Below are 27,111 nucleotides of genomic sequence, written 5' to 3'. Positions count from 1 at the left end.
AGTAATTTATTTGTATGTTACTGCTGCAAATAAGTATTTGAACACCTGTGAAAATCAGTGTTAATATTTGGTACAGTAGCCTTTGTTTGCAATTACAGAGGTCAAATGTTTCCTGTTGTTTTTCACCAGGTTTGCACACACTGCAGCAGGGATTTTGGTCCACTCCTCCATACAGATTTTCTCTAGATCTTTCAGGTTTGGCGTTTCAGCTCCCTCCAAAGATTTTCTATTGAGTCCAGATCTGGAGACTGGCCAGGCCACTCCAGGACCTTGAAATGCTTCTTACGGAGCCACTCCTTAGTTGCCCTGGCTGTGTGTTTGGGGTCATTGTTGTGCTGGAAGACCCAGCCATGACCCATCTTCAATGCTCTTAATGAGGGAAGGAGGTTGTTTGCCAAAATCTCGCAATACATGACCCCATCCATCCTCCCTTCAATACGTTGCAGTCGTCCTGTCCCCTTTGCAGAAGAGCACCCCCAGAGTATGATGTTTCCACCCCCATGCTTTACGGTTGGGATGGTTTTCTTGGGGTTGTTCTCATCCTCTAAACATGGTAAGTGGAGTTAATTCCAAAAAGCTTTATTCTGGTCTCATCTGACCACATGACCACATGACCTCCTCTGGATCATCCAGATGGTCACTGGTGAACTTCAAATGGGCATGAGCTGGCTTGCGCAGGGGGACCTTGCTGCCCTGCAGGATTTTAAACCATGACAGCATCATGTGTTACTAATGTAATCTTTGTGACTGTGGTCCCAGTTCTCTTCAGGTCATTGACCAGGTCCTCCTGTGTAGTTGTGAGCTTTCTCAGAATCATCCTTACACCACAAAGTGAGATCTTGCATGGAATCCCAGACCGAGGGAGATTGACAGTCATCTTGTGTTTCTTCCACTTTCTAATAAATAATTAAATAATCATAACAGTTGTTGTCTTCTACCAAGCTGCTTGCCTGTTGTCCTGTAGTCCATCCCAGCCTTGTGCAGGTCTACAGTTTTGTCCCTGGTGTCCTTAGACAGCTCTTTGGTCTTGGCTATGGTGGACAGGTTGGAGTGTGATTGATTGTGTGAACAGGTGTCTTTTATACAGGTAACAAGTTCAAACAGGTGCAATTAATACAGGTAAAGAGTGCAGAATAAGAGGGCTTCTTAAAGAAAAATTAAAAGATCTGTGTGAGCCAGAATTCTTGCTGGTTGGTACGTGTTCAAATACTTATTTGCAGCAGTAACATACAGATAAATTATTAAAAAAATCATACTTTGTGATTTTCGGATTTTTTTTTTTTTTTAGATTATGTCTCTCACAGTGGACATGCACCTAAGATGAAAATTTCAGACCCCTCCATGATTTCTAAGTGGGAGAACTTGCAAAATTGCAAGGTGTTCAAATACTTATTTTCCTCACTGTATTTTAAGGTCAGAAAGTCACATTCTGTTTCCTATTTTTATGCTCATACAGCCGGGGGGTATTTTAGTATTGCATAACATTTAATTATGCCCGTACAGCAAGTCAAACAGAGAATGTGTTCAGTTGATCCCAGGGCAGGTGGAACAAGGTGCACTACAGGACTGGATCATAAAGAGAATGTGAAGCAGAAACAGGATTTCAAATTGCATACAGTGCACCCAGAAAGTACTCACAGCACTTCATTTTTCCCCCCACATTTTATGTTACAGCCTTATTCCAGTATGGATGAAATTCATTTTTGCCCTCAAAATTCTACACACAATACCCCGTAATGGCAATGTGAAAAGTTTTTTTTTTCCCCCATATATATATATATATATATATATATATATATATATATACGAGGTCTGTCCAAAAAGTATCAGACCTTTTTATTTTTTTCAAAAACCTTATGGATTTGAATCACGTGTGCTTGCATGAGGCAACCTTCAACCTTCATGCGCATGCGTGAGTTTTTTCACGCCTGTCGGTTGCGTCATTCGCCTGTGAGTAGGCTTTGAGTGAGCACTAGTCCTCCCCCCTCGTTGGATTTTCATTGCGAGGAAAATGTCTGAACAATTGGAGCAGCGCTGAATCAAATTTTTCCAGAAACTGTGAGAGACAGCCAGGTGGAAACCATTCGGAAGATTCAGACGGCTTTCGGTGGCTTTTCAGTCGAGTGAGTATCCGAGGAATTGTGTAAGAGTTGGACATGTCACAACATGTCCTGTAAGACTTCCAACTTCTGCACGTCTTTCATTACAAAATCTCCTGTAACAGTGGAATGTGCCGAAAAAGTGCTGATGTCCACCTCTTCTGCAATTTCTCTGGTAGTCAGACGACGTCCTGGATCAACACAGCGTTCACTTTGGAAATGATCTGGTCGTTTCAGCCTGTCGATGGCCGCTCGGAGCGCGGCGCACCCTCCGCCATTGTGCGCCATCTTTAAACCGGTTGTAACACTCCTTAATCTGTGTGATGCCCATACTATCGTCACCGAAAGCCGTCTGAATCTTCCGAATGGTTTCCACCTGGCTGTCTCTCAGTTTCCTGAAAATTTGATGCAACGAAGCTCCAAATGGTTCCACCTCACAATGAAAATCCAACGAGGGGGGTGGACCAGTGCTCACACAAAGCCTGCTCACAGGCGAATGATGCAACCGACAGGCGTGAAAAAAATCACACATGCGCATGAAGGTTCAAGGTTGGCTCATGCAAGCACACATGATTCAAATCCATATGGTTTTTGAAAAAAATAAAAAGGTCTGATACTTTTTGGACAGACCTCGTATGTATATGTGTGTGTGTGTGTGTGTATATATATGTATCTATGTATGTATATAAACAAACAAAGCAAAAACTAAGAAATCACATGTACATAAGTATTCACAGCCTTTGCCATGAAGCTCAGAATTGAGCTCAGGTGCATCCTGTTTCCACTGATCATCCTTGAGATGTTCCTACAGCTTAATTGGAGTCCACCTGGGGTAAATTCAGTTGATTGGACATGATTTGGAAAGACACACACATCTATCTACATATAAGGTCCCACAGTTGACAGTGCATGTCAGAGCACAAACCAAGCATGAAATCAAAGGAATTGTCTGTAGAGCTCAAATCTGGGGAAGGGTACAGAAACATTTTGCTGCTTTGAATGTCCCAATGAGCACAGTGGCCTCCATCATCCATGAATGGAAGAAGTTTGGATCCACCAGGACTCTTTCAAGAGCTAGTTGCCTGTCTAAACTGAGCGATCGGGGGAGAAGGACCTTAGTCAGGGAGGTGACCAAGAATCCAATTGTCACTCTGTCAGAGCTCCAGCATTCCTCTGTGGAGAGAGGAGAACCTTCCAGAAGGACAACCATCTCTGTAGCAATCCACCAATCAGGCCTGTATGGTAGAGTGGCCAGACGGAAGCCACTCCTTAGTAAAAGGCACATGGCAGCCCACCTGGAGTTTGCCAAAAAGGCTGCTGGAGGACTCTCAGACCATGAGAAACAACATTCTCTGGTCTGTTGAGACAAAGATTGAACTCTTTGGCATGAACGCCAGGTGTCATATTTGGAGGAAACCAGGCACCATCCCTACAGTGAAGCATGGTGGCAGCATCATATTGTGAGGATGTTTTTCAGCAGCAGGAACTGGGAGACTAGTCAGGATTGAGGGAAAGATGACTGCAGCAATGTACAGAGATATCCTGGATGAAAACCTGCCCCAGAGCACTCTTGACCTCAGACTGGGGCGGCGGTTCATCTTTCAGTAGGACAATGACCCTAAGCACACAGCCAAGATATCAAAGGAGTGGCTTCAGGACAACTCTGTGAATGTCCTTGAGTGGCCCAGTCAGAGCCCAGACCTGAATCCGATTGAACATCTCTGGAGAGATCTGAAAATGGCTGTGCACCGACATTCCCCATCCAACCTCATGGAGCTTGAGAGGTGTTGCAAACAGGAATGGGCAAAACTCCCCAAAGATTGGTGCACCAAGATTGTGGCATCATATACAAGAGGACTTGAGGCTGTAATTGCTGCCAAAGGTGCATCAACAAAGTATTGAGCAAAGGTCATGTACATGTGATTTCTTAGTCTTTTTTTTTTTTTTTTTTACAAATTTTCAAAAATACTGTTTTCATTTTGTCATTATGTGGTGTTGTGAGTAGAATTTTGAAGAGAAAAAAAAAAAGAATTTACTCTGTTTTGGAAATAAGGATGTAACATAACAAAATGTGGAAAATTTAAGACTTTCCGGATGCACTACTTCAATTTTCTGGTTGTGATATGTGGGTTGACTGAAATGGTTGTTGTTGGGGGGGGGACTACAACCCATCAAACCCCACTTTGGAGCAGTCTGTGATTAATATTCTTGTATATTTGCACTCATGATTAATATATTAACATATTAATGCTTAACATAATGTATGTAGAGTTTTTTGCATGCACACATATGAGAACATGGACAATTTTCTAATATGGCTAGATAAAGTTTTTCTACATTGAAGAATGCTTAATGAAAAAATGCAATACATTTTACAATTTAATCCCTTGTAGTTAACTTGATCATAAATTATGATGTTAAAATCCACAACAGCTACCACCAATTAATCACTTTCGACAAACTGAGATATGCTCTTCTACGAAAACCCTCCTCTTTGAAAAATCTGTCATCCTTATTCCCATTAATCTGCAGGATCTCTCAGTTCATCATTTGCTACTTTTGGAGTTTTGATTCCAGGGATCACTGCAGCTGAAACAGTGACCTGGTTTTGCAATAAGCCCCGCTCCCTTCAGAATGGTAACCAAGAGCAGACGTGCATAACTTACTATACTTGGCAGGACTGGACAGTGGCGTGGAGGATTGATGGTGTGGTTGGGATACTCGAACAAGCTCTATTCATTTGCATGTTTCAAAAGGTGAATTGTATTTCACTCAGAACATTGCGTTATCTTGCAGCAAGCACATACTAATACTTAATGTACCTTAATGTGCATCTAAAGGCTGTGGTTGCTTCTGAATTTCAAAGATCTCTGTATATTTGACTCAAAATAAGGGTTTTGGCTTTTCTGATATATGCATTCCACATAGTGCATGTCCGCACTGGTAGGTCTTTTGGGATGGGGGGTGGGGGGTGTGGGGGGAGGGGGGGGGGGGTGGAGGGGGAGTGATGTGTGGGTGTGGGGCAGTGAGTTTAAAATCCAGATTTTCTCCTTTGAAAAAGTGTTTTCCACACAGTATGGATGCATGTTCTATCCCTCATCTGGACTGAATAACAGAGCGAGAGCAACGCGGCTGCCTTCCTTCTTGGCTGAGCAATATCATTAGTTCCACAGCAATGCACATGCGTGCATGCACATACACGCAGGAGTAGCCCTGGTCAAAACACAAAAAAAAAAAGTGATGTGTGCACGGAGAGATGTTGCAGTCATGCTTTGCCAAATCAGCCATAAAAGTCTTCATCATAAAAACTGGCCACAGATCAATAACTACACTTACATCACTGAGAACAACACCGAAGGCCACTTTCATTTGTGAGATTTAAGGATTAAAGCGGGGCTTGTTAATTGTCACTGTGACCAGGATGTCCGTAATCCCTGACTAATTGTAACATTTATCTACATCATTCACTTGTGTCAGTGTTTCCGTAGAAGCTGCAGGATCAACAGAGCGTAAAGGTTTTTTTTTTTTTTTTTATAGTTCTGTGGTTAAACATCTACCTTTGCATTCTGGACATCCGGTGCAGCTCCATGTCGTCACTCCCACGGAAACCTTTTGCAAAAGGGTTGTTTTCAATCTTCAGCTGGGTGATCTGTAACAGCAAACAGTTGACTTTTGTAAGACATAATGCTGTGTAAAGGTGCTACAAAAATAAATATATATAAAAAGATCGTTGATAAGTATAAAAGACTAAACAAAATAAAAATCTCATCTTGCAACCTTTTAATTTTAAAGCTGGAAAGTTTTGGTTGAGATTCTCTTCAGTTTTTGAAGATCATCATGCTGATCAGTTAATTATTGATTAACTTTGCATTGGGCTGGAAACCTAAGAAGTAAATTCTTTGTTATGCGTCTTTGATATCTCTCTTTGATTTGACTACTTCTGGAATAAAATAAACAAAATTTCCTTTAAAAATGAACATTTGTGATCTTTTACTGACACACTAATGAAAATGAGAAACAAACAACAAAAACAACAGCAACAACAAAAAAACAAAACAAAACACAATTATACAACGTTAAGATGCTTAAGACTTTTGCACATTTTTTTTTTTCATTTTATCTGTCCTTGTAGCTTTTAGCTTTTTCTTGCACGATCTGCAAAATGGTTAAAGTCACAATTTATCTCTGCTGGGGGGTGGGATGTTTTCATCTCTTCGGGTTTGCTTGTCATCAGGATTACCCAAAGATATATGCACGGATTTTCATGAAACTTAATAGAGGGTGGTGTGCATGCCAAAAAGGAATAAATTAAAATTGTGACTTCATTATTACTTAATTAAAAAAAACTTCACAGGAGCCTTTACCAATTTCCTTGTAATATGTACTTCTTGATTGTTAATTATGAGGTTGAAGACTGTCCATGCCTCCGTGCTGTGTTCTACATGTATGTGAAGTTGCATCAGGAAAGGCATATGGTGTAAAACTCAAAATCTAATCCACCAAATCAACATGCGCATTCATATTGGATACACTGTAGTAACCCGGAGCCAAAAGTCCTTAATATGTTTTTACAATGACATCGTGCTGATCAGTTTATTTATTGATTATTTACCATTTGTTGTCTTTGTAAAATCATGAATTGGACTGTTAACTGAAAAAAATCTACTCATGTCTTTAATTTACAACTTAAAAAAAGTAAAATAATAAAGTAAGATTTTCTTGAACATTTCAATATAAAAAACAATACTTGAAACATTAAAAATGGCATTTTGGTGTCACACTAATAGCAAATAAATATTTATTATGGAAATACAACGATGAAGAAAAAAATCTAAAACCACACTAATGTGCTTGAGACTTTTGCAGACAGCTTTTCTTATTTTACTTTTCTCTTCTTGTTGTTCTTTTTCTTACACAATTCCCAAAATGGATTAAAAAAAAGGATTATTTTGAAACTGTTTGGCTCTGCCAAAGTTTTTTTTTTAACCTTTGCCTGTTTGTCATCAGGAATATTAAAACAAATATTTATATTTTCCCAAAACTCTGAGGAGTGATGTACGGCCCATGAAACAATCTGTTAAATTATCCAGATCCAGAAACTTTTTTCTGGATTTCTTTAAAACCACATTACAAGATAAGTCTTTTTTCCCTGTCAGTTTGTTACAAAATAATGCAGGATCCTCAATTTAAAATACAGGATATACATACACTGAAAAAAGAAAATACTTAAATGAACTGTGTCACTTGGTAACACCTAAATGAATTAAATTCTTTGAAATTAAGTTAATAAATTAGATTAACACGTGCTAATCTAATTTACATATTAACTTTTTTCCGTGTGTGTGTACATACATACATATATACACACACACACATATATATATTGATTGGGTCTGTGTACTTAAGTAACACCAGGCGGCTGTCTTTGTAGGTTTAGAAGTCGAAGGGTTGGAATGTGGATTGGGATTAATTAGTTTGGACGTTCTATGGTGGAGGCATGCACTCTATACTGAGTGCCTCCCTTGTTGTCATTTTACAAATTTCTCTTGTTATTGCAACAGAAACTAAAAGTAATTATCAGCTGCATTGTGCTCTTTAGTTCTTGGCTCACATCATGACAGACAGTTTTACAAGATGTTTTTGAAGACCTGAGAGACATTTTCTAATGGGTTTAACCGTTAGTCACATGTGCAGTAGACACTTATCCAAGAGAATGAAATAACAGATCCCGTATCCAGAAACCTGAGCCTCTTAAGGAGTGCAAGCTAAACAATTCAATAAAATCAATGTCTCACTAGGATATATTGTTGTTGCATAATTTACATTTGATCATCTGTGGCTTGATAAATGTGACTTGGCACAGTTTGAATGTGAGGTTTCTTATGTTAAGTTTTGATAAAAATGTCAATACCAAACAAGAATTATAGCAGGTTTTATTTTGAGAGCCACCCAAAATAGTAATCCCAGAGAGGTTCAGTACAATCCAGGGATATCCCGCTCCTGAGCGGTGCTTCTTGGCAGGTCATTAGATTCCAGCTTTTAGACAATACAAGACCTCATGTCTGCAAAAGTTGCTTGCTGCATGCATAGCAGACATGCTTTAAAAATAAAAAAAGGTAACATTTGTTAAAGAAATGCAGCTTGATAAACAATGGCCAGCGAGATGGTGTTTCAAATTTAGAGGCAAAAATCTATTTTTTGCAAAACATGACTTGTTTTCAGGCCTCAGAGGATGAAAAGAGTTGGCAAAAATCTACTTGGGACCAAACTCGAGACAATTGGGCAAAAATTCATTCTCAACTTCAAAGTCTCCAACTGTGTTCAAAGTCCTAAAAGTAGCCAGTGCCCACATAAATATATCTCCAGATGCTCTGGGGTGAACTGAAAGATTTTGATTTTATTCCCCCTTGAAATGAAATACTTATTGAATGCTGGTCATTTCATTCTAACAAAAAACACTTTTTAAAAACCTTTTTCCCATCAAGTTTAACAAATATTTTAATCACAGACTGTTTTCATTAGAGACCAACAGGTGAATTGGACACTTTGGCAGATGTTAGACTGTTTGATTAGACAGTTGTGCAGAATGTTTTTTTCTTGCAGGTCTGGAAAGCCCCAATAATTAGCCCAGGGTTACGATCTCAGCCCCCAATAACATGTTTGAAAATAATGAATGGTTTCTACAGAATGTCACTCCTTTGCGCTTCCTGTTCCCAGAATCCTTCAGGCTTCTCATTGGCTGCTGGGACATTATGAGCTTTCGCCCCTTTTCTCCCCAAAGAGTCCCCAAACTAGAAACATAGAGGCCCACGTGCTCCGAGGATGTTAAACAGACACTGTTTACACAAATTTCTCTTACCAGACTTTTTGATCCTGGAACTGAATATGTGCTTTATTTTATTTCTGCATCGTTCCTCAAATACACTTAAGTGCAAACATGACTGATTGAAATGAATATTTTATGCAAACTACTTTTTGTTAGAATGTATACTACTACACTGTGCTGCATATTTGCATTTTTTGGCAAACATTTAAAGGTACAATAAAGCGGGCTATTGATTTTATTTTATTTTTTAATTAACCTCTTAAAAAACTGCAATATAAAAAAAATGGGTGGGGGAGCAAATTAAAACATCCGAAAGTCAGATAATCCACCCTAGTATCAACTGGAACAGAAATATCAGCGGGAAAAAAGTGAATCATGACAAAAAAAAAAAAACAAAAAAAAAAAAACCGTCGTCGAACGCTTTCCTGCAAGAAAAAAAAATCTGCGATTTTATATTTAAAATATAAATATACGAAGAGTTGGTAACTGATGTGGGGTGAAACTATACCATGACTTATTTTTTACTAAAAATCTATCGTGACTTTTAAAGTCTATCAGATATTTTCAGGTGAAAGTGAGGACCCTTTCTAAAATTATGGGGGGGGGGGGGGCGCTGTCATTTACTTTCTTTGATCGAGTCATCCTGACCACTGTTTTGTCATCTGGATTTAAACGCCAACGTTCAGAATTTGCGCAGTTTTTTTTTTTTTTGTAAATCGTCATTTTAAATTTTTATTATTATTTGTAAATTGTGAATTTTTTTGTAAATTGTATTTTATTATTATTTGTAAATTGTGAATTTGTTGTAAATTGTATTTTATTATTATTTGTAAATTGTGATTTTTTTATATATTGTATTTTTTATTATATTTGTAAATTGTGATTTTTTTTGTAAATTGTATTTTATTATTTGTAAATTGTGATTTTTTTTTGTAAATTGTATGTTTTATTATATGTGTAAATTGTGATTTTTTTTGTAAATTGTATTTTATTATTATTATTTGTACATTGTGTTTTTTATGGTAAATTGTGATTTTTTTGTAAATTGTATTTTATTATTATTATTTGTAAATTGTAATTTTTCTTTTTTTTTTTATGGTAAATTGTGATTGCCTTGACGGTCTTTCGTTTGTTTGCCGTTTTTAAAACACCGGGCGGTCACTTCAGATCGCACGACGCAAACGCTCTTTATAAGTAGTGAGTGCGTCACAAAGTCCGGTGCCGAGGTCTGACCTTGTGGTTCTGGTAGGACGTGACCGCAATGAAACTGGTCTCGGGGAAGACGTGCGTGCAGAAGGCCGTGTTCTTTGAGCCAAAGCCGTTATTCTCGTCCGCCTTCACGATGTGGATCCTCGGTTGATACTTGTGCATGGAATTTAGGATGATCTACAATAAAAGAGAAAATATGCGGACGAATTAGGTCATATTGATTGTGCGCCATTACAACAGAGACCTGCGCAAAATAAAAAGGTGCACAGACAAAATTAACTCCGTTCATTAGCGCCTAAATAAATAAACGAGCAAATAAATGAATACATTATAGTGTGCAAAGGTTTTCTATACATTTAATCTAGAAAAAAAATAAAAGTAAAAAGTATGACCACCTTTCTTCTTGATGAAACTATCTATACTTCAAGTTCTAAGTAATTCGGGTTGTATTTAATCAGGAACATAATTGTTCAATTACAGACTGATCATCAGAAACAGTCTTTGTGTTGTCATGTACTTGCCACTATGCTCGTTAAAAACAAACAAACAACAACAAAAAAAAAACCAAAACAAAACAAAAATAAATATGAATGTGAGGTAACTTTCAAGGGAAAAAAAAAATCACATTTATTTTGTCTCGAATAAAGGCGTTTGTACATTTTAATCTACACTCACACTCAAAAATTTTGGAGTATTCTGCAATAATAATAATATTAATAACAATAATACTACTAATAATAATTATGTTGCTAATTATTCTTCGTGATTTTTCTGCTTGGGGATTTGGTCATGTGAACACTTTTTATGCGTCTTTGAAATCAACAGGCTGTTGGAAAAACTTCACATAATATTCTGTAGTGGATAGTCACTGCAGAATACGACATCATTATAACGCATCAAAATAAAAAAGAAAGTATTTCAAATTTCAATGAGTAGGTAGAAAAAACAAACAAACAAACAAACAAACAAGCTTCAAAATCTCTGAGAATCACACAAACAAATTTTTTTAGACCCCCACCCCTCACTGACACAAAGGAACAGACTGTCTTCTGAGTTGACAAATGAAAACTTTAAATTCCACTATTAAATCCTTTGAGTTTGTTTAATAGCTTGCAAATATCTCAAATAAAATAATGTTACAGAGTTACTTTGCAAGACCATTCCAAAGTGTGGATGAACAGTATTATTTGGTTGGGCCAATTAATAGCCTTCACACATTAAAAAAAAAAAAAAAAAAAGTGTGTGTATTTAAATTGTGGACTGACAAGAAAACGAGGTTGGAAAGACTTAATTCTCATTATGCAACTCCAGATTTGAATTTGCTAATGATAGTGTAAAATACACTCGGCTGGAGAAGAGGCAGACATGCAGGGCCGCCTCACTTGTTGGTTCTGTGTTTGTAGAAGACAGACTATAGTTTTCTTGCCAACACCCTGAACATGAGAATTGACATTCTATTTGCAAACCCTTTCATGTTACAGGTCTTAAAAAAACTGTTGTGACCAGGGAGTCATTGCCATCAACTATGACAAAATCCAGTAATCTTAATTTTATTTGCAACATCAAATCAGAAAAAAGTTGAGATGATGTGGAAGATGCTCCTCCACAAAGAAACAAACAAACAAACAAACAAACAAAGCAGTGACCTTTACATTTACTTGGACTTGTCTTTCTTTGGAGACAGTATGAACTTGAGATAAATCATGTTTAGAGTGGTTAACTTTATTTCATTCACCACAACCACAGAAACCTATAATGCTTTCAGAGTTGTCTGGGTATCTTGGTGGCTTCCCTCACTAGTCCTCTTCCAGCATGGCCACATTGTTTGGCAGCCACCTACCTGACACAGATTTATCATACAGTACCATACTGTTTGTTTTTCTTCATGATTGATGTAAATGAAATCCAAGACGCATTCAGTGACTTGAAAGTGTTTATGTATCCATCCCCTGACATCTCAAGAAATCTGGCAAAAAACGTGATGATTTTAATTATTTTTAGAATAAATTGCTGCATCCCAAATTTTTACTGGAATGTGTTGCAAGCCCTAAATGCAGAGATGGATGTATGTTAACAAATGAAATGGGGTTGATCACACAAAACATGAAATGATTTATACAGTCTGCAATGAAATAGAAATAAAGGATGTCAAAGTAAATGTAAGGATCACTGCCTTCCCCCTAAAACTCTGTCTTATCTGTTATCTTAAAGGTTGTTTTTATACCCATCTTTCACTGACGGTAAGCCTGACTAACAATTGCCTTGAGCTTTACCTGTAGGGACATCTTGTAGCACGACACAAACTTGTAGGGTTCAGTAAACCATGGAGTTCAACATACAGAATACAACTGTGAACCAAAGCAACAGTGGCTTTAGTGGCCACCAGGAACAACATGTCTTCACACACACAACTTGACTGGCCTGTCTGCCTTTAATATATATTAACATAGCCCATAGTAGGAGGTTGACTGGTCCTCACTCATATCTATCAGAACCCAAAATGTCACAGCTGAATATAAAGTAGTTTCTATGGAGTAACTAATGAAATTGTTTTTTGCAGACCCACCCATTCACTCAAACCCTCACTGACCTACCAGTTGGTAATCCTATACTTGCCCTTATAATTGCAGGGAATATTACCAACATAGGTCTTGGGTGTAGAGAAATGAAGGATATAGTATGAATTGACATGTTGACACTCGGCAACAATTGATGATCAAACCCACCAATCTCACAGTTAGTGGACAACCATCTGAAGGACAGTCAGTTATAACTGCCAAAGGTGAAATCTCAATTATGAGACAGCAAGTCGTAATGATTGGATACTAACAGCCATATCTCAATGATCTATATAGCACGCAGTCACACATATTTTTGCGGTGTCCAGCTCCTTTTTATGATTTACACATTGTATAATCTGAGCACAAACTATGGATCAGGACACAAATGGGTTACATTTCATCCCTCCATTAATGTGTGTTTTGGACATAACATGAATTACATCAATCAGATTGTCATGTTGCTGTTCCCTTGAAGACGTGGGTCCACTGGAACATGGTGCATTGCTATTTAGATGGCAGAGAAGTGACAGATATTTCTGGTGAAGAAACAGATCTGTGCACAAAGTGTCAAAGTGCAGCAGCAGTTCTGGGAGCATTGCCCAATAGAACACTTTGATCATTGTATTTGTAACTTATTTGACAGCTGCAAATACACACTGTTGATAGAACTCTGTAAAATGGTAGAAAAACAAAGTTTGGATCAAAGACATTTTTATGGTTGTATTGCCCTTTTTGAAGCCAGTTTACATTTTTTCTAAATGTATTTACAAATTTTAGAAAATGATGAGAAAATGTAAATGTTTTTTTTTTTCTTTTATGCAAACTCCCACAGTGTTTGTGATGCTTGGATGATCAAGGGCTTATTTTGAGATATTAAGACATACTTACAACACAGGCCACAAAAAGTCATAACTGTTGGACACTAAGTGACAGTTATAAGATACTATCATAAATATGAGATAAAGTGTTAATTACAAGTTGCTAAGTTACAATTATAACATATAAAGTCATAACTGTTGGACAGTAAGTCCCAATTTTGAGACAATAATAAGATACCAAGACACCCTCATGAGATACTAACTCAAACTATGATGCTATTGCAATTTTTTAATTCTAAGATGCTAAGATGAAATTATAACATGGAAAGTCATGACTAAGTCCCAAAATGATGAGAAACCAATAAGATACACTTATGAGATACTAATGATAATTAAATGCATAAATAAATAAAATGATCATGCAATGTTAGATTTTACTAAGAAGATAGTTTATCATCATTATGTGTTTGCAGATAATAATTATGACAATAAGTCATAACCATAGTGTGTTATTTACATTATGCTACTTTTACAAGATACAAAACCATAAGTACTAGATACTTTGTCATACTTAAGAGATTCTAGTCCCAATTACATTACTGTGATATGACTCATATGTGCAATTTAAAGCATGCCTAATCTCCTCATTAGTCAGGGGTGTGCTGCTCTTGCATAACATGAAATAAACCAATCAGATAGTCACCTTTCATTCCCTTTAAAATTAAATGTGCCCAGGGCCATGGTACTGAGAAAGTGGATGCAAGTGAGAGATTTTCTGACAACTTAACATATCAATGCCACCCAGTCAGACTGCACCAGCAGACAGTGGCCATAAGGTGTTTTGTATTTTTCATCAGTTGTTTACTTTTATTTCATTTAGTGGTTGTTTTCAATTCAGCCTTGTTGTGTATTCAAGCAGGGTGCACCTGTGTCATGAGCTCACATAATGTGCATCTGAGTGTTAGCCCCCTAAATGCCAGAAATATACACTCAACAAAAATATAAATGCAACACTTTTGGTTTTGCTCCCATTTTGTATGAGATGAACTCAAAGATCTAAAACTTTTTCCACATACACAATATCACCATTTCCCTCAAATATTGTTCACAAACCAGTCTAAATCTGTGATAGTGAGCACTTCTCCTTTGCTGAGATAATCCATCCCACCTCACAGGTGTGCCATATCAAGATGCTGATTAGACACCATGATTAGTGCACAGGTGTGCCTTAGACTGCCCACAATAAAAGGCCACTCTGAAAGGTGCAGTTTTATCACACAGCACAATGCCACAGATGTCGCAAGATTTGAGGGAGCGTGCAATTGGCATGCTGACAGCAGGAATGTCAACCAGAGCTGTTGCCCGTGTATTGAATGTTCATTTCTCTACCATAAGCCATATCCAAAGGCGTTTCAGAGAATTTGGCAGTACATCCAACCAGCCTCACAACCGCAGACCATGTGTAACCACACCAGCCCAGGACCTCCACATCCAGCATGTTCACCTCCAAGATCATCTGAGACCAGCCACTCGGACAGCTGCTGAAACAATCGGTTTGCATAACTAAAGAATTTCTGCACAAACTGTCAGAAACCGTCTCAGGGAAGCTCATCTGCATGCTCGTCGTCCTCATCGGGGTCTCGACCTGACTCCAGTTCGTCGTCGTAACCGACTTGAGTGGACAAATGCTCACATTCGCTGGCGTTTGGCCCATTGGAGAGGTGTTCTCTTCACGGATAAATCCTGGTTCACACTGTTCAGGGCAGATGGCAGACAGCGTGTGTGGCATTGTGTGGGTGAGCGGTTTTCTGATGTCAGTGTTGTGGATCGAGTGGCCCATGGTGGCTGTGGGGTTATGGTATGGGCAGGCGTCTGTTATGAACGAAGAACACAGGTGCATTTTATTGATGGCATTTTGAATGCACAGAGATACCATGACGAGATCCTGAGGCCCATTGCTGTGCCATACATCCAAGAACATCACCTCATGTTGCAGCAGGATAATGCACGGCCCCATGTTGCAAGGATCTGTACACAATTCTTGGAAGCTGAAAATGTCCCAGTTCTTGCATGGCCGGCATACTCACCGGACATGTAACCCATTGAGCATGTTTGGGATGCTCTGGACCGGCGTATACGACAGCGTGTACCAGTTCCTGCCAATATCCAGCAACTTCGCACAGCCATTGAAGAGGAGTGGACCAACATTCCACAGGCCACAATTGACAACCTGATCAACTCTATGTGAAGGAGATGTGTTGCACTGCATGAGGCAAATGGTGGTCACACCAGATACTGACTGGTATCCCCCCCAATAAAACAAAACTGCACCTTTCAGAGTGGCCTTTTATTGTGGGCAGTCTAAGGCACACCTGTGCACTAATCATGGTGTCTAATCAGCATCTTGATATGGCACACCTGTGAGGTGGGATGGATTATCTCAGCAAAGGAGAAGTGCTCACTATCACAGATTTAGACTGGTTTGTGAACAATATTTGAGGGAAATGGTGATATTGTGTATGTGGAAAAAGTTTTAGATCTTTGAGTTCATCTCATACAAAATGGGAGCAAAACCAAAAGTGTTGCGTTTATATTTTTGTTGAGTGTACTTTGCTGGACTTTACACCAGATATTTGGTTGTCTGCATCACAAATGCCTTCCACAGGATAGGAATCCACCTGCACTGCACCTGAACACACCTTATTTTTTGATAACCTCGCTCAGAGGTGCACTGAGGAGTGACGTTCTACTCGGTATTTAGATGACATGGGCATGAAAACTACAACTGCATTGGTTGGAAAGCTCAAATGATGCTTGTGTTGTGCTGTATGCACCTTTGCACAGGGTGGAAGATAGAAGCCTGTTAAGTTGCTATTATGAAAGAGTATGATCTATCTACAACCCTTGGCAAAAATTATGGAATCACCGGCCTCGGAGGATGTTCATTCAGTTGTTTAATTTTGTAGAAAAAAAGCAGATCACAGACATGACACAAAACTAAAGTCATTTCAAATGGCAACTTTCTGGCTTTAAGAAACACTATAAGAAATCAAGAAAAAAAAGATTGTGGCAGTCAGTAACGGTTACTTTTTTAGACCAAGCAGAGGAAAAAAATATGGAATCACTCAATTCTGAGGAAAAAATTATGGAATCACCCTGTAAATTTTCATCCCCCAAATTAACACCTGCATCAAATCAGATCTGCTCATTGACATTGACCCTATGCCATGACATTGACCCTATGTGTCTTTTTGCAAGGAATGTTTTTGCTCTATGGCAAGATGCATTATCATCTTGAAAAATGATTTCATCATCCCCAAACATCCTTTCAATTGTCCAAAATATCAACATAAACTTGTGCATTTATTGATGATGTAATGACAGCCATCTCCCCAGTGCCTTTACCTGACATGCAGCCCCATATCATCAATGACTGTGGAAATTTACATGTTCTCTTCAAGCAGTCATCTTTATAAATCTCATTGGAAAGGCACCAAACAAAAGTTCCAGCATCATCACCTTGCCCAATGCAGATTCGAGATTCATCACTGAATATGACTTTCATCCAGTCATCCACAGTCCACAATTGTTTTCCTTAGCCTATTGTAACCTTGTTTTTTTTCTGTTTAGGTGTTAATGATGCCTTTCGTTTAGCTTTTCTGTATGTAAATCCCATTTCCTTTAGGCGGTTTCTTACAGTTCGGTCACAGACGTTGACTCCAGTTTCCTCTCATTCATTCCTCATTTGTTTTGTTGTACATTTTTCGATTTTTGAGACATATTGCTTTAAGTTTTCTGTCTTGACGCTTTGTCTTCCTTGGTCTACCTGTATGTTTGCCTTTAACAACCTTCCCATGTTGTTTGTATTTGGTCCAGAGTTTAGACACAGCTGACTGTGAACAACCAACATCTTTTGCAACATTGCGTGATGATTTACTCTCTTTTAAGAGTTTGATAATCCTCTCCTTTGTTTCAATTGACATCTCTCGTGTTGGAGCCATGATTCATGTCAGTCCACTTGGTGCAACAGCTCTCTAAGGTGTGTTCACTCCTTTTTAGATGCAGACTAACGAGCAGATCTGATATGATGCAGGTGTTAGTTTTGGAGATGAAAATTTACAGGGTGATTCCATAATTTTTTCCTCAGAATTGAGTGATTCCATATTTTTTTCCTCTGCTTGGTCTAAAAAAGTAACTGTTACTGACTGCCACAATCTTTTTTTCCTGATTTCTTATAGTGTTTCTTAAAGCCAGAAAGTTGCCATTTGAAATTACTTTAGTTTTTTGTCATGTCTGTGATCTGCTTTTTTTCTACAAAATTAAACAACTGAATGAACATCCTCAGAGGCCGGTGATTCCATAATTTTTGCCAGGGGTTGTATGAGATAAGACAATTATGAGACATACAGTAAGACTGTATATGTCACAGCAGCAACAGAAAAAAATTGAGCATGGTTGAACTCTGTTTTTTAACGTTTTGATTTTTCATTTTGCACAAAGTAGCTCTTGCAGACTATTGGAACAATAGGGAAAAATAGACTCATACATTCATTAATCCAAGAACAGCAGAGGTGCATCCAGTTGGAACAAACTGCAACAACAATACAAACACTGTTATTCACCACTTTTTGAAGTGGAAGACATCTGCTGGTGAGACAAATTACAGTTTGACCTGAATATATATTTATATATAGATACAATCATGGAAAATAGCACAGCTCACTGACTGTGGGTTCCCAAAGTATGTGTGTTAGGATGGACACAGTGGGAGTTGGGGGTGTTTCTGTAGACCACCCACCAGGGCCCCAGCACACGTCTCGTCTCCGCGGCCCAGCCGCTGCCCCGCCTGGGTTCGTGTATCTCTGTTCCTCCAGCTCTCGGGATGATAGTATTTAATGATAGTGAGGGATCACTTTGGGTCTTGAACTGCTGCCCTTTGCTTTCAAGTATCACCACATCAGAGAGTTTCCCCGAGCTTTGGGATTATACAGGCTTTGTATGCCATCATCTATTGCTCATTACACACTGTCATTCAAATATAAACAGTGTGATGCTCACACTCCACCCTCCTGGCCAAAACATGTGGGGGGAAGAAAAGGGAGACAGGCGCAGAAGCAAAGCAAGGGGGAAATGAACAACACTGAGAAATATTCCACAAGTTGAGGAGTGCACCCCCCCCCCCCAAAAAAAAATACTGCAAGTTCCTGAATAAAATCTACAATTTCAAACATCTGCAACAACAAGATGCAACTCATTAATGTGCACTGTAGGGATTTATTAATGTGCGTGTGTCTCATTTGTGTCCGTCTGTCTTTGTGGTTTATGATCTGCAAATGGAGAAGAGATTTGCTTTGGTGTCTTTCTGGAGTGGTTTGGTGCACTTTGTTGTTTTTGCGCTTTATGCTGATCCAACGTCTATATTTTTAATATAAAACACATTGAGTTCACTCGCCGAGCATTAAAATTTGCTTGCTAAAAGTAAATAAAATGTTCACATGCAATTAAAGTGATACATTCAGAGTAGTTGAGCCTGATGCCTCACATAACCTGTTGAAATGGAAGTATAATTGACAGGATTAAACAATGTTCCTAACAATAACACCCCATGGGCCTTTGCTTGCAGAGGATGGCTCTGTTCCATCAGAAAATACCAGAGAGGAAAAACGTCTGCTCCAGGAGCATCTTAAATTGCTCAGATTCACATCAGCAATATGTTTTGGTTTCATTTCTCACTTTTAGTCATTTTAAATCCTCCACAAGTTATTCCAACCAGCTGGATGACCAGGCATTGCTGGCCCGCCATCAGCGTTTCATTTATGAATCCCGTGGTGCTTTATCCCAGCACGAAACCCAGCGAGCCAGGAACCACTGCAACCAATCAAAAATGCACTTTCACCCAAAATTTACAACACCACTCGCATTCCGACTGAGCTTCAGTTTCATTTCAGCAGCTGTGTTTTGGCAAAGCAACAACCATTGTACCATGTGGACAAATAGTATGTATGTGTGCGTACAGACCTGTGTGAGACATTTTAAATCTGCCTAAAACTTTCAAAAATAATGAAAAACTGCTAATATTTATCAGTAAATACGCAAAATATGTGACCAATTTTTAGCTTTAAAAATATAGTAATTATTTTATGTATCCTTTTGCAATTTATAAACAGATTTATTTTGATTCAGTTATTTTATCGGTACGTGACCATCGGCAACTGTCTTCGAATTATGATGATGTACCAATAAGTACACTGAAAAAAGAACCAACTTTTTAAGTTGTTTCAATTGGTAACATTAAATGAATGAACTTGTTTGGACTTAAGTTTGTGAGTTAGATCTAACTTACAAACTTAAATTCAAACAATTTATTTAGATGTTACCAATTAAACAATACATTTAAGTTGGTTCACCTATTCTCTTTTTTAAGTACACACACACACACACACTTTATATATATATATATATATATATACACACACACACAGTTGGAATAAGAATTTCCTGCCGATCTGCCATGACATCAAAATTTAAAACACCACATAACTATTAATAATTCTATGGTGCCTAAAACTTTGCATATGCTACATGTGTTCTTTGATTAATTTTGTACTGACCTTCAGGTTGGTATAGTGCAAATTTGTAGCTTTTTAAAATAGCTTTAATGTTCTTCATCAGTGTGCCAAAAGAAAATTTCATTAAAGAATTTAAACAATTATTAAGTTTGAAAGCTCACTTTAAAATAAAAGTGTAGATGTACACTCCTTGTAGATGTATTGTCCAGTATGTGACAGTTACCAATGATCATTCCATAAAATAATTATGAAAACAAGATTAAATACACTTATTTATTCTTTGAAATTTCAGGTGGCCTAAGTTAAATTATGTAATTTTATCACCCAAGTTAAATTGTGTATTTTTAAAAGTAAAGAGTTGTTAGACATTTTGTTATTTATAACTATCATATATTTGGAGGGTTTTAAAGAAATATTTGTGTTAGTTTTTGACACGTCATCAATCATTCATAAATGACCTGAATTTAAAATGCACGTTATTTTAAGACTACCTCTTAAAGACAACCTTGGCTTCAGAGTTTTTGAAGTTGTTATAATTGCTGTTATTTATTTATTATTTTTGAATTACTTCTTCCAAACTTACAGTTGCTATATTTTTCCTTCAATGACTGGGCTTATTAATAGGAATTCTAAATATATGGCGGTCTCTTCAATAAAACATTTATTTTGGCCAACTTAGCATTTGTCTATGACTTGGCAATAAGAGGCCCATTTTTAGTGTCTGAAAGCAAACAATGTGTGTGTTTTCTGTTTTGGGGTATAAGACAGAAATCCAGCCTCCAGCCAGATAATGAGTTCATATTAATGAGCTAAAGTTAGGAAATGGTTACCATACAACCCCTCACTGGAGGAGAATGAAGGAGGTGTGTGTGTGTGTGTTAGGTAAAAGTCTGCAAGCTGACTTTGGGAAAGTCTTGAGTGCTACAATTAGGCAGAAATGTTCCAAAATGGAGAAAATATCTCATACTTGACAAGGTTCAAGAGCAAATTCAGTCCAAATTCCAAAGATCCCTCGAGAATCTGTACAAACGTGGGATTTTCTCATCTAAGGAGCTTCTTTTACAACATTAATGTATGGAAGTGTTTTCTGTTGTGTGCTGATTATGGACTCGTACATGTGCCATTCTATGGTATTTATTCAGCTAACAAATCCAAAATTGCTGGGAATTATTTTCCTTTAATATTTTAAATAATCAAGTAGAACACTGACAAAGTTAACAATGTTACAGATTAGCTTGTTTTTCAGTGGTTATTAAAAAAAAAGATTAGTTTCTGCTAAAAAATAAATTCTTCTAAAATCCAATTTTTAAAGTCAATGAGAAACATTATTGGCATGACTTGAAAGTGACTTGAAAAACCTGAAACTGCCTCCGAGGACACAATAATCCCAATTTCAACAATTTTGTCTTGCCCTTTTTCTGACTCCAGCTTTGACGTGTGGTGCATTGATTTTCTTTAACGCTTCTGCATTATTCAGTGAACCAATAATCATTTAAAGACACAAATGATCTTGCATGGTGAAGGAAAGTGGCCTGCAGGTGTAGGTGACTTCAAAGCATCCTGCTAAAGTGTCACAGAACAGTGATTTAAAAATAAATAAATAAATATATAAAAAAAATAAAATTTCTTACATTATGACACATTTAAGGTTAATAGATTATGGGCCTTTAGGCACCTACGTGTCCGAATGGGTCCAGGTGGTTGTTTGTGAGTTTGAGCTTCTGAAAGGAAACCAGCTGCCTCATCCAGTGTGCACCAGTCGCAGGAGAGTCCGGGTGCACGTATAGCCTCCCCGGCATGGCAGGTTCGGCCTTACCGGTCACAGACCTGGATGACAACATCAGCACACATATGACCCTTGTTAGTGCAGGCAGATTTATTCTATCCTTATTGCAATAAATAAATCAGTCTCATCAGAGGTGTATTTTTTTTTATTTGTTTGTTTCAGTTGTGAATTTGCTTAAAGGAGGAAAAAGAAAGTTGGCCACTCTTCAGTTAGAAAGAAATGTGAATTGAGTAAAGCAAACAAGAGAAAAATGATGCCAAAAACAGCTGACCAACTCTTAATTTCAAGATGTAAATTCAGATCTTAATATCTATCCATCTATCTATGGATAGAACTGAATTGACAGTTTTGCTCAAATTTCGTAGGAGAGAGAAAAAAAAAATCAGTCGACTCGAGTAACTCAAGCAAGTAAGATAGAAATCCAGGAAAAGTCAAAGAGGAAAAAATTAACAATAAACAGAAAATATAAAAACTACAAATGTTAGGTTGGGTGTAAACTCCTTAAATATGGATTAATTATTTTTAAATTGATAAACACAAGATTGATTCCCCCCCACACACACACACAAATATAAAACGATTAAAAAAAACTGTTGGAAATATTTTTTTGAAAGTTTTTTGGGGATTAAAAAACAAACAGGAAACAACAAAGCCAGCAGAACAGGCAGTCAACCCAAGCTTGTCAAGTTGTAACTGATTTAATCAACATCAGTCTGCATGTGTTTTTATTTTCCATCCGAATTCCTTCACCCATTTTTTTTCCAAGCTGAATTTTTAAATAACTGGAATATGTTAATTCAACCCCCCCCCCCCCCATTCCATTTTTTAAACAATTCCTCCTTTAATATGCAGTTTCAATTTGTTCAAGTTGAATTTTAAAATTGGAATGCTTCGCCTTTAACAGGGAGTTAACTTTTGACAATATTCTTCTTCCCGATTAAAACTATGAACCTCTTCAGGCTACACTAATCAACACGCGGCTTTCTCACACACAGACATTTGTTTTCCAACAAATGAGTTTTTTTTATGAGATGAAGAGCATTATTAGTTCCAGGACATGATTCGAAGAGGTCACTGACCCAAACAACACATTCCTGACTAGTGACACTAAAGAAATAACACAAACGTGCAGGACTTTGTGAAACGCACAACATAACTGCAAAAGTCATCAAAATTAAATCATATATTTCTCCCTATACCGAGTAAATTCACAGCGCCTATTTAAAACTGTTTTTTTTTTTAATAAAAAAGTAGTTTTGAAATTTATGCAAACAATAACATTAATGAAATGTGACACAATGTTTCATTTTTATTTTTTTTACTTACCATTTATTATCGGCGAATTTGTACCGATGGTCGTCCGCAGGCACGACGTCCATCAGCAGAATATATTTGGTTTTGGGGTTCAATCCCGTCACTTTCACTTTGAAGCTGGGAAACATTCGTCTGAAAAGAACGGAAAAAAAAAAAATCATGAAATTGATGCGTTGTGGGGAAACTAATTTTAAACGTTTTTTTTTTTATTCATTTGACATTTCCTTCAGAAATGACAAAAAGGTTCAGATGCGTAAACTGAAAATCGTAAAACATCATAAATAGGTTTGGTCCGTTTATAGTTTTTAACAATCCAAACAAAGGCGCAAAACGCGCGGAAGAAACTACAACTTGTTTCATAGAATTTTTATTTTTAGATTGATTTAGTTTATTTCCAACATTAGATAAAAGTTATTGAAAAACACGACGGCAGAATAATTATTCAGCAACAAATGAACATTTAATTTCCTGTCCAGTTACAACAAAGTGAAATAATCCCACTTTATATCATCATTACTCGAGGTGAACTGAATGACTTGGAGACACATTTGATGCAGATCTGATTATTATCGTGTTTCTGACTGATCCGTTTGTTAAACAGAATTGATTTTGGCGCCTTTCTTACAGAAGAACACACTGCAAATATGACAAAAGGGGCACAAAGTACAGCTGCAAGTGACTGACGGAATTTAACTAAAATATTCATCATAACAGTCATACCGGAGCCGCTTTGACAGGAACGGAAATCACGCATAAATTCACGGTAAACAGTCCTGCGTTACTTTAACACGATGAGTGTGAGATTGAAATTGACACAGACACGTGAAGTCTGCACAACAAACGCAGAAACTGATTCAGAAGCCCCCAGTAATAATAATAATAATAATAATAATAATAATAATAATAATAAATCGCCAACTCGTAAGAGAAAACATCAGGAAGCCACAAGGCAGATATGTGCATTTCAACAAATAAATAGATAACTATTTGGAGTTTCCATGTATCTTGCCTTCCAGCTTTGGTTATGATCATCTCCGTGCCCACTTCGTGAAACTTCATCCAGAGTTCCCTCTCGTGTAGATAGACTTTTATTCCCTCCATTCCCTGAAAATGAAACATCTTATTGCGTAAACGATGCTCCAATAAATGATCCACAAACCAACATCAGGTGAAATGATAAAACAGTTGGGAAAAGGTGGGAGGGGGATCAAGAAAAGTTTCGTTTAGTTGGAAAGTTTAGAATTTTGTATACTATTTGGTTGCATATCACATTCACTGAACTAGAATTTCTCAGGGGAAACACTTTGGTTGTTCTGGGAAAATTTAACGCATAATCAGAATGTTTTGCTTCTTTAAAAGCTTTTTAAAAATCTAAACTGCAAACGATACAAATATGAGATTTAATGCAAAATTATTGCTTTTCTTGTTTGCTGTTCCCCTTCAGGGTGACGGTGACCCCGCGACGCGTCAGGCCCGTGGCACCGCCGCCGAGGCCTGCACGTGTACGCGCACTGACCTGCTGGATGTAAGTTGTCTGTGACGAAGGGGATTTGTTCGAGGTCCCATTCTGTTTGTCTGATTTATTGTCGCTGGGTAATTCCCTCGAATCCGAGCCACCGGGAGAGTTTTGAAGACCAAAAGTCTCCTCTTGGTCCGCCATGACCGGAGCTGCAGGGAAAACACAAAAACGCCGTTCCAGCTGTGAAAGCCAACACACACCTGTCAGCACGTGCAGCCTCATTACGGACACACACACACACACACACACTCAGAAAACGCTGTTGTCTTATTTTAGCTGATTGTCGTAACAGCGCTGGACAACAAATGGAGACAATAAGAATGAAAGGAGTTTAGAGGAACACATCCAACCTAAAATTACGCGCATCCACCCTCCACCCCAAAAACAATCCACAGTGACAGTTTTCACGTTGCTATGTAGATGCAAAACGCTGCAAGTCAATTTTTCTCAGATGTGAGAAAAAATATAACTGAAAATGTAAAATCACAACAAAACGCATTAGAAAACGTACATAAATAAAATGAAAATGTATTCAAAATCTTTAATATTTTGCACACTGATAGTGACCTAAGCAGCCAACAGCATGTTGGTCTCACCTAAAAATTTGTGCTTTTACTGTTTTTTGCATCTAAACTCTTGATATATACGCAAAATGTCCGTTGGAGGATTAGTAACGTGAAAATTGCCACTGTGGGTTAATTTTGGGTGGGTGCGCGTAAGGCGGGCCTATCGCCTTTCGGAAACACTATTTCCTATTCACTTTCCCAAAACAAAAGCACGCAGACAGACACGCGCTCGATTCTGACAAATCCACACTGTGATAAACAAGCGAGTGTCAAAATAATAGGCACATCGACGTTACTACCCTCCAAAATAAAACAACCAAGACGTTCGTTTCTGCAGGAGAAGAAGAAAAAAAGCGCACGAAGAGTGAGCAGCTTACCTAAAAATAAATTAAAAATTGGGAAAATAAAAAGGCAAGTCGTAGTACAGGAGCAGAACACGGCGGAGGAGTGAAGTCTGTAAAATGTCCGAGGTCCTCACGGTGGTTAATCCGGGCGGTTTGCTCGAGTTTTAGCTGCGCGATGTCTCCATGAACGCGTTTTTTTCCTTTTGGAGAAGAAAAGTCCAAGGCGAGGCGGAGATCGTCCCTGAGCTCGGCGTAAAATCCGCGCGTTCGCCTCGGAGCTTTTAGGCGGAATCTAAACGGAGCACGAGCGTTTTGTAAGCGCGTGGACCCGGCTGTGACAGCACAGAGCAGAAAGCAGGAGCAGAGTCCCACAGGAGCAGGTCTGTCACCTCCTTCTTCCCTCCTCTCTCTCGCGCTCTCTCTCTCTCTCTGTTCCCCTCTCTCGCTCCTTCTCCAAGTGCGCATCAATAAGCGAGTCGTGCGAAGCGGAAGCTGAGCGGAGACGTAGATCGGTGGGAGACGGGCGGGTGGGGGAGTGATGGTGGTGGTAGTGTGAGAGTGTGTGTGTGTGGGGATGAGCAGCATTTAAACCAAAAATATTTATCTCTACTAAAGAATGTAGGCGCTGCGCCGTGCGCCATTACGCACAGCTCTTCTGACAAACAGGCACGTGAATCCAGTGGGTTTATTATCTCATTGGTTTGGCCTCCACAGACGTGTAGTGATCAATCAGTAGGCCCCATGTTTCTGGCAAAGCTGCACGAAGTAACTGCAGTGAAGAATTTCACGAGTGATGCTTTCATTGCATGTCCGAGTCTGAAAGTATTTGTTTTCAAAACGCTCTTTAAAGAAACACGAATAAAGTCTAAATTTGACATATTAATACAACTAAGAACCACAGACATGTGGTAGGAACTAGGCTACCACAGACTTCACACAGGTCAGCCTACAATAAACCCATAATATTTGAAATGAGCTCAAACGGTCTCAGACACAATTGTATCCGAATTGTGCAAAGTGTGTGCACGCACCTTTAACCGTGCACTGCAAACATCCAAATGTTGCATGAGAATGTAAATAATTATAACACTGAAAAGAAGCCGGGAACTTTTTGCCACTTTATATTCCAATGTGGACCCTGAGTGGACCATGAACGCCTCACATTCAGAGCCATCGGGCTTTAGATCGTTATTACGCATGCGTGCGTGCGCTCTGTCAATTCTCCGCATCAATTAGCGGTACACACATCAGAGGTGTCAGAGGATAATGTTCGAATGTGGGCAACAATGAACTGATGAGAGTATAAAAACGATTTTTTTTTAGGAGCTGAAAGCAAATAATAAAAAGTTACACTTCGCCTCCGGAATTTGTAATATAACACATTGATAAATAAGTCGTATAAAACACTTTATGGGGTGTTGAGAGACAATAAAGTGTTAAATTGGTTAAAAAATAAATTACACATCACTGTATTTAAGAAAGTGAAAATGCAACCCAAAT

General features: G+C 38.1%; 1 protein-coding gene across 2 annotated transcripts in view; it reads right to left on the bottom strand.

Moving 5' to 3' along the window:
• Window positions 1-25,983, bottom strand: part of tbx5a (T-box transcription factor 5a) — a 28,687-nt gene extending 2,704 nt beyond the window's left edge. The window contains exons 1-7 of one of the 2 annotated variants that reach the window (XM_034192794.1): window positions 25,645-25,983; window positions 24,699-24,850; window positions 24,192-24,286; window positions 23,195-23,314; window positions 21,762-21,909; window positions 10,159-10,311; window positions 5,657-5,748 (exon numbers count right to left, since the gene is read on the bottom strand). In XM_034192794.1, coding sequence (XP_034048685.1) covers window positions 5,657-5,748; window positions 10,159-10,311; window positions 21,762-21,909; window positions 23,195-23,314; window positions 24,192-24,286; window positions 24,699-24,842 — 752 coding nt within the window. In that variant the 5' untranslated portion in view covers window positions 24,843-24,850; window positions 25,645-25,983. Of the gene's footprint in view, window positions 1-5,656; window positions 5,749-10,158; window positions 10,312-21,761; window positions 21,910-23,194; window positions 23,315-24,191; window positions 24,287-24,698; window positions 25,205-25,644 lie in introns of those variants that run through there. The other variant, XM_034192793.1, reaches the window with a different exon arrangement.
• Between the last annotated feature and the right edge of the window lie 1,128 nt (window positions 25,984-27,111).

The sequence above is a fragment of the Thalassophryne amazonica genome, chromosome 17, assembly GCF_902500255.1.
Source record: "Thalassophryne amazonica chromosome 17, fThaAma1.1, whole genome shotgun sequence".
In the NCBI taxonomy this organism is placed as follows: Eukaryota; Metazoa; Chordata; class Actinopteri; order Batrachoidiformes; family Batrachoididae; genus Thalassophryne; species Thalassophryne amazonica.
This window is presented reverse-complemented; position numbering and strand designations above follow the sequence as displayed.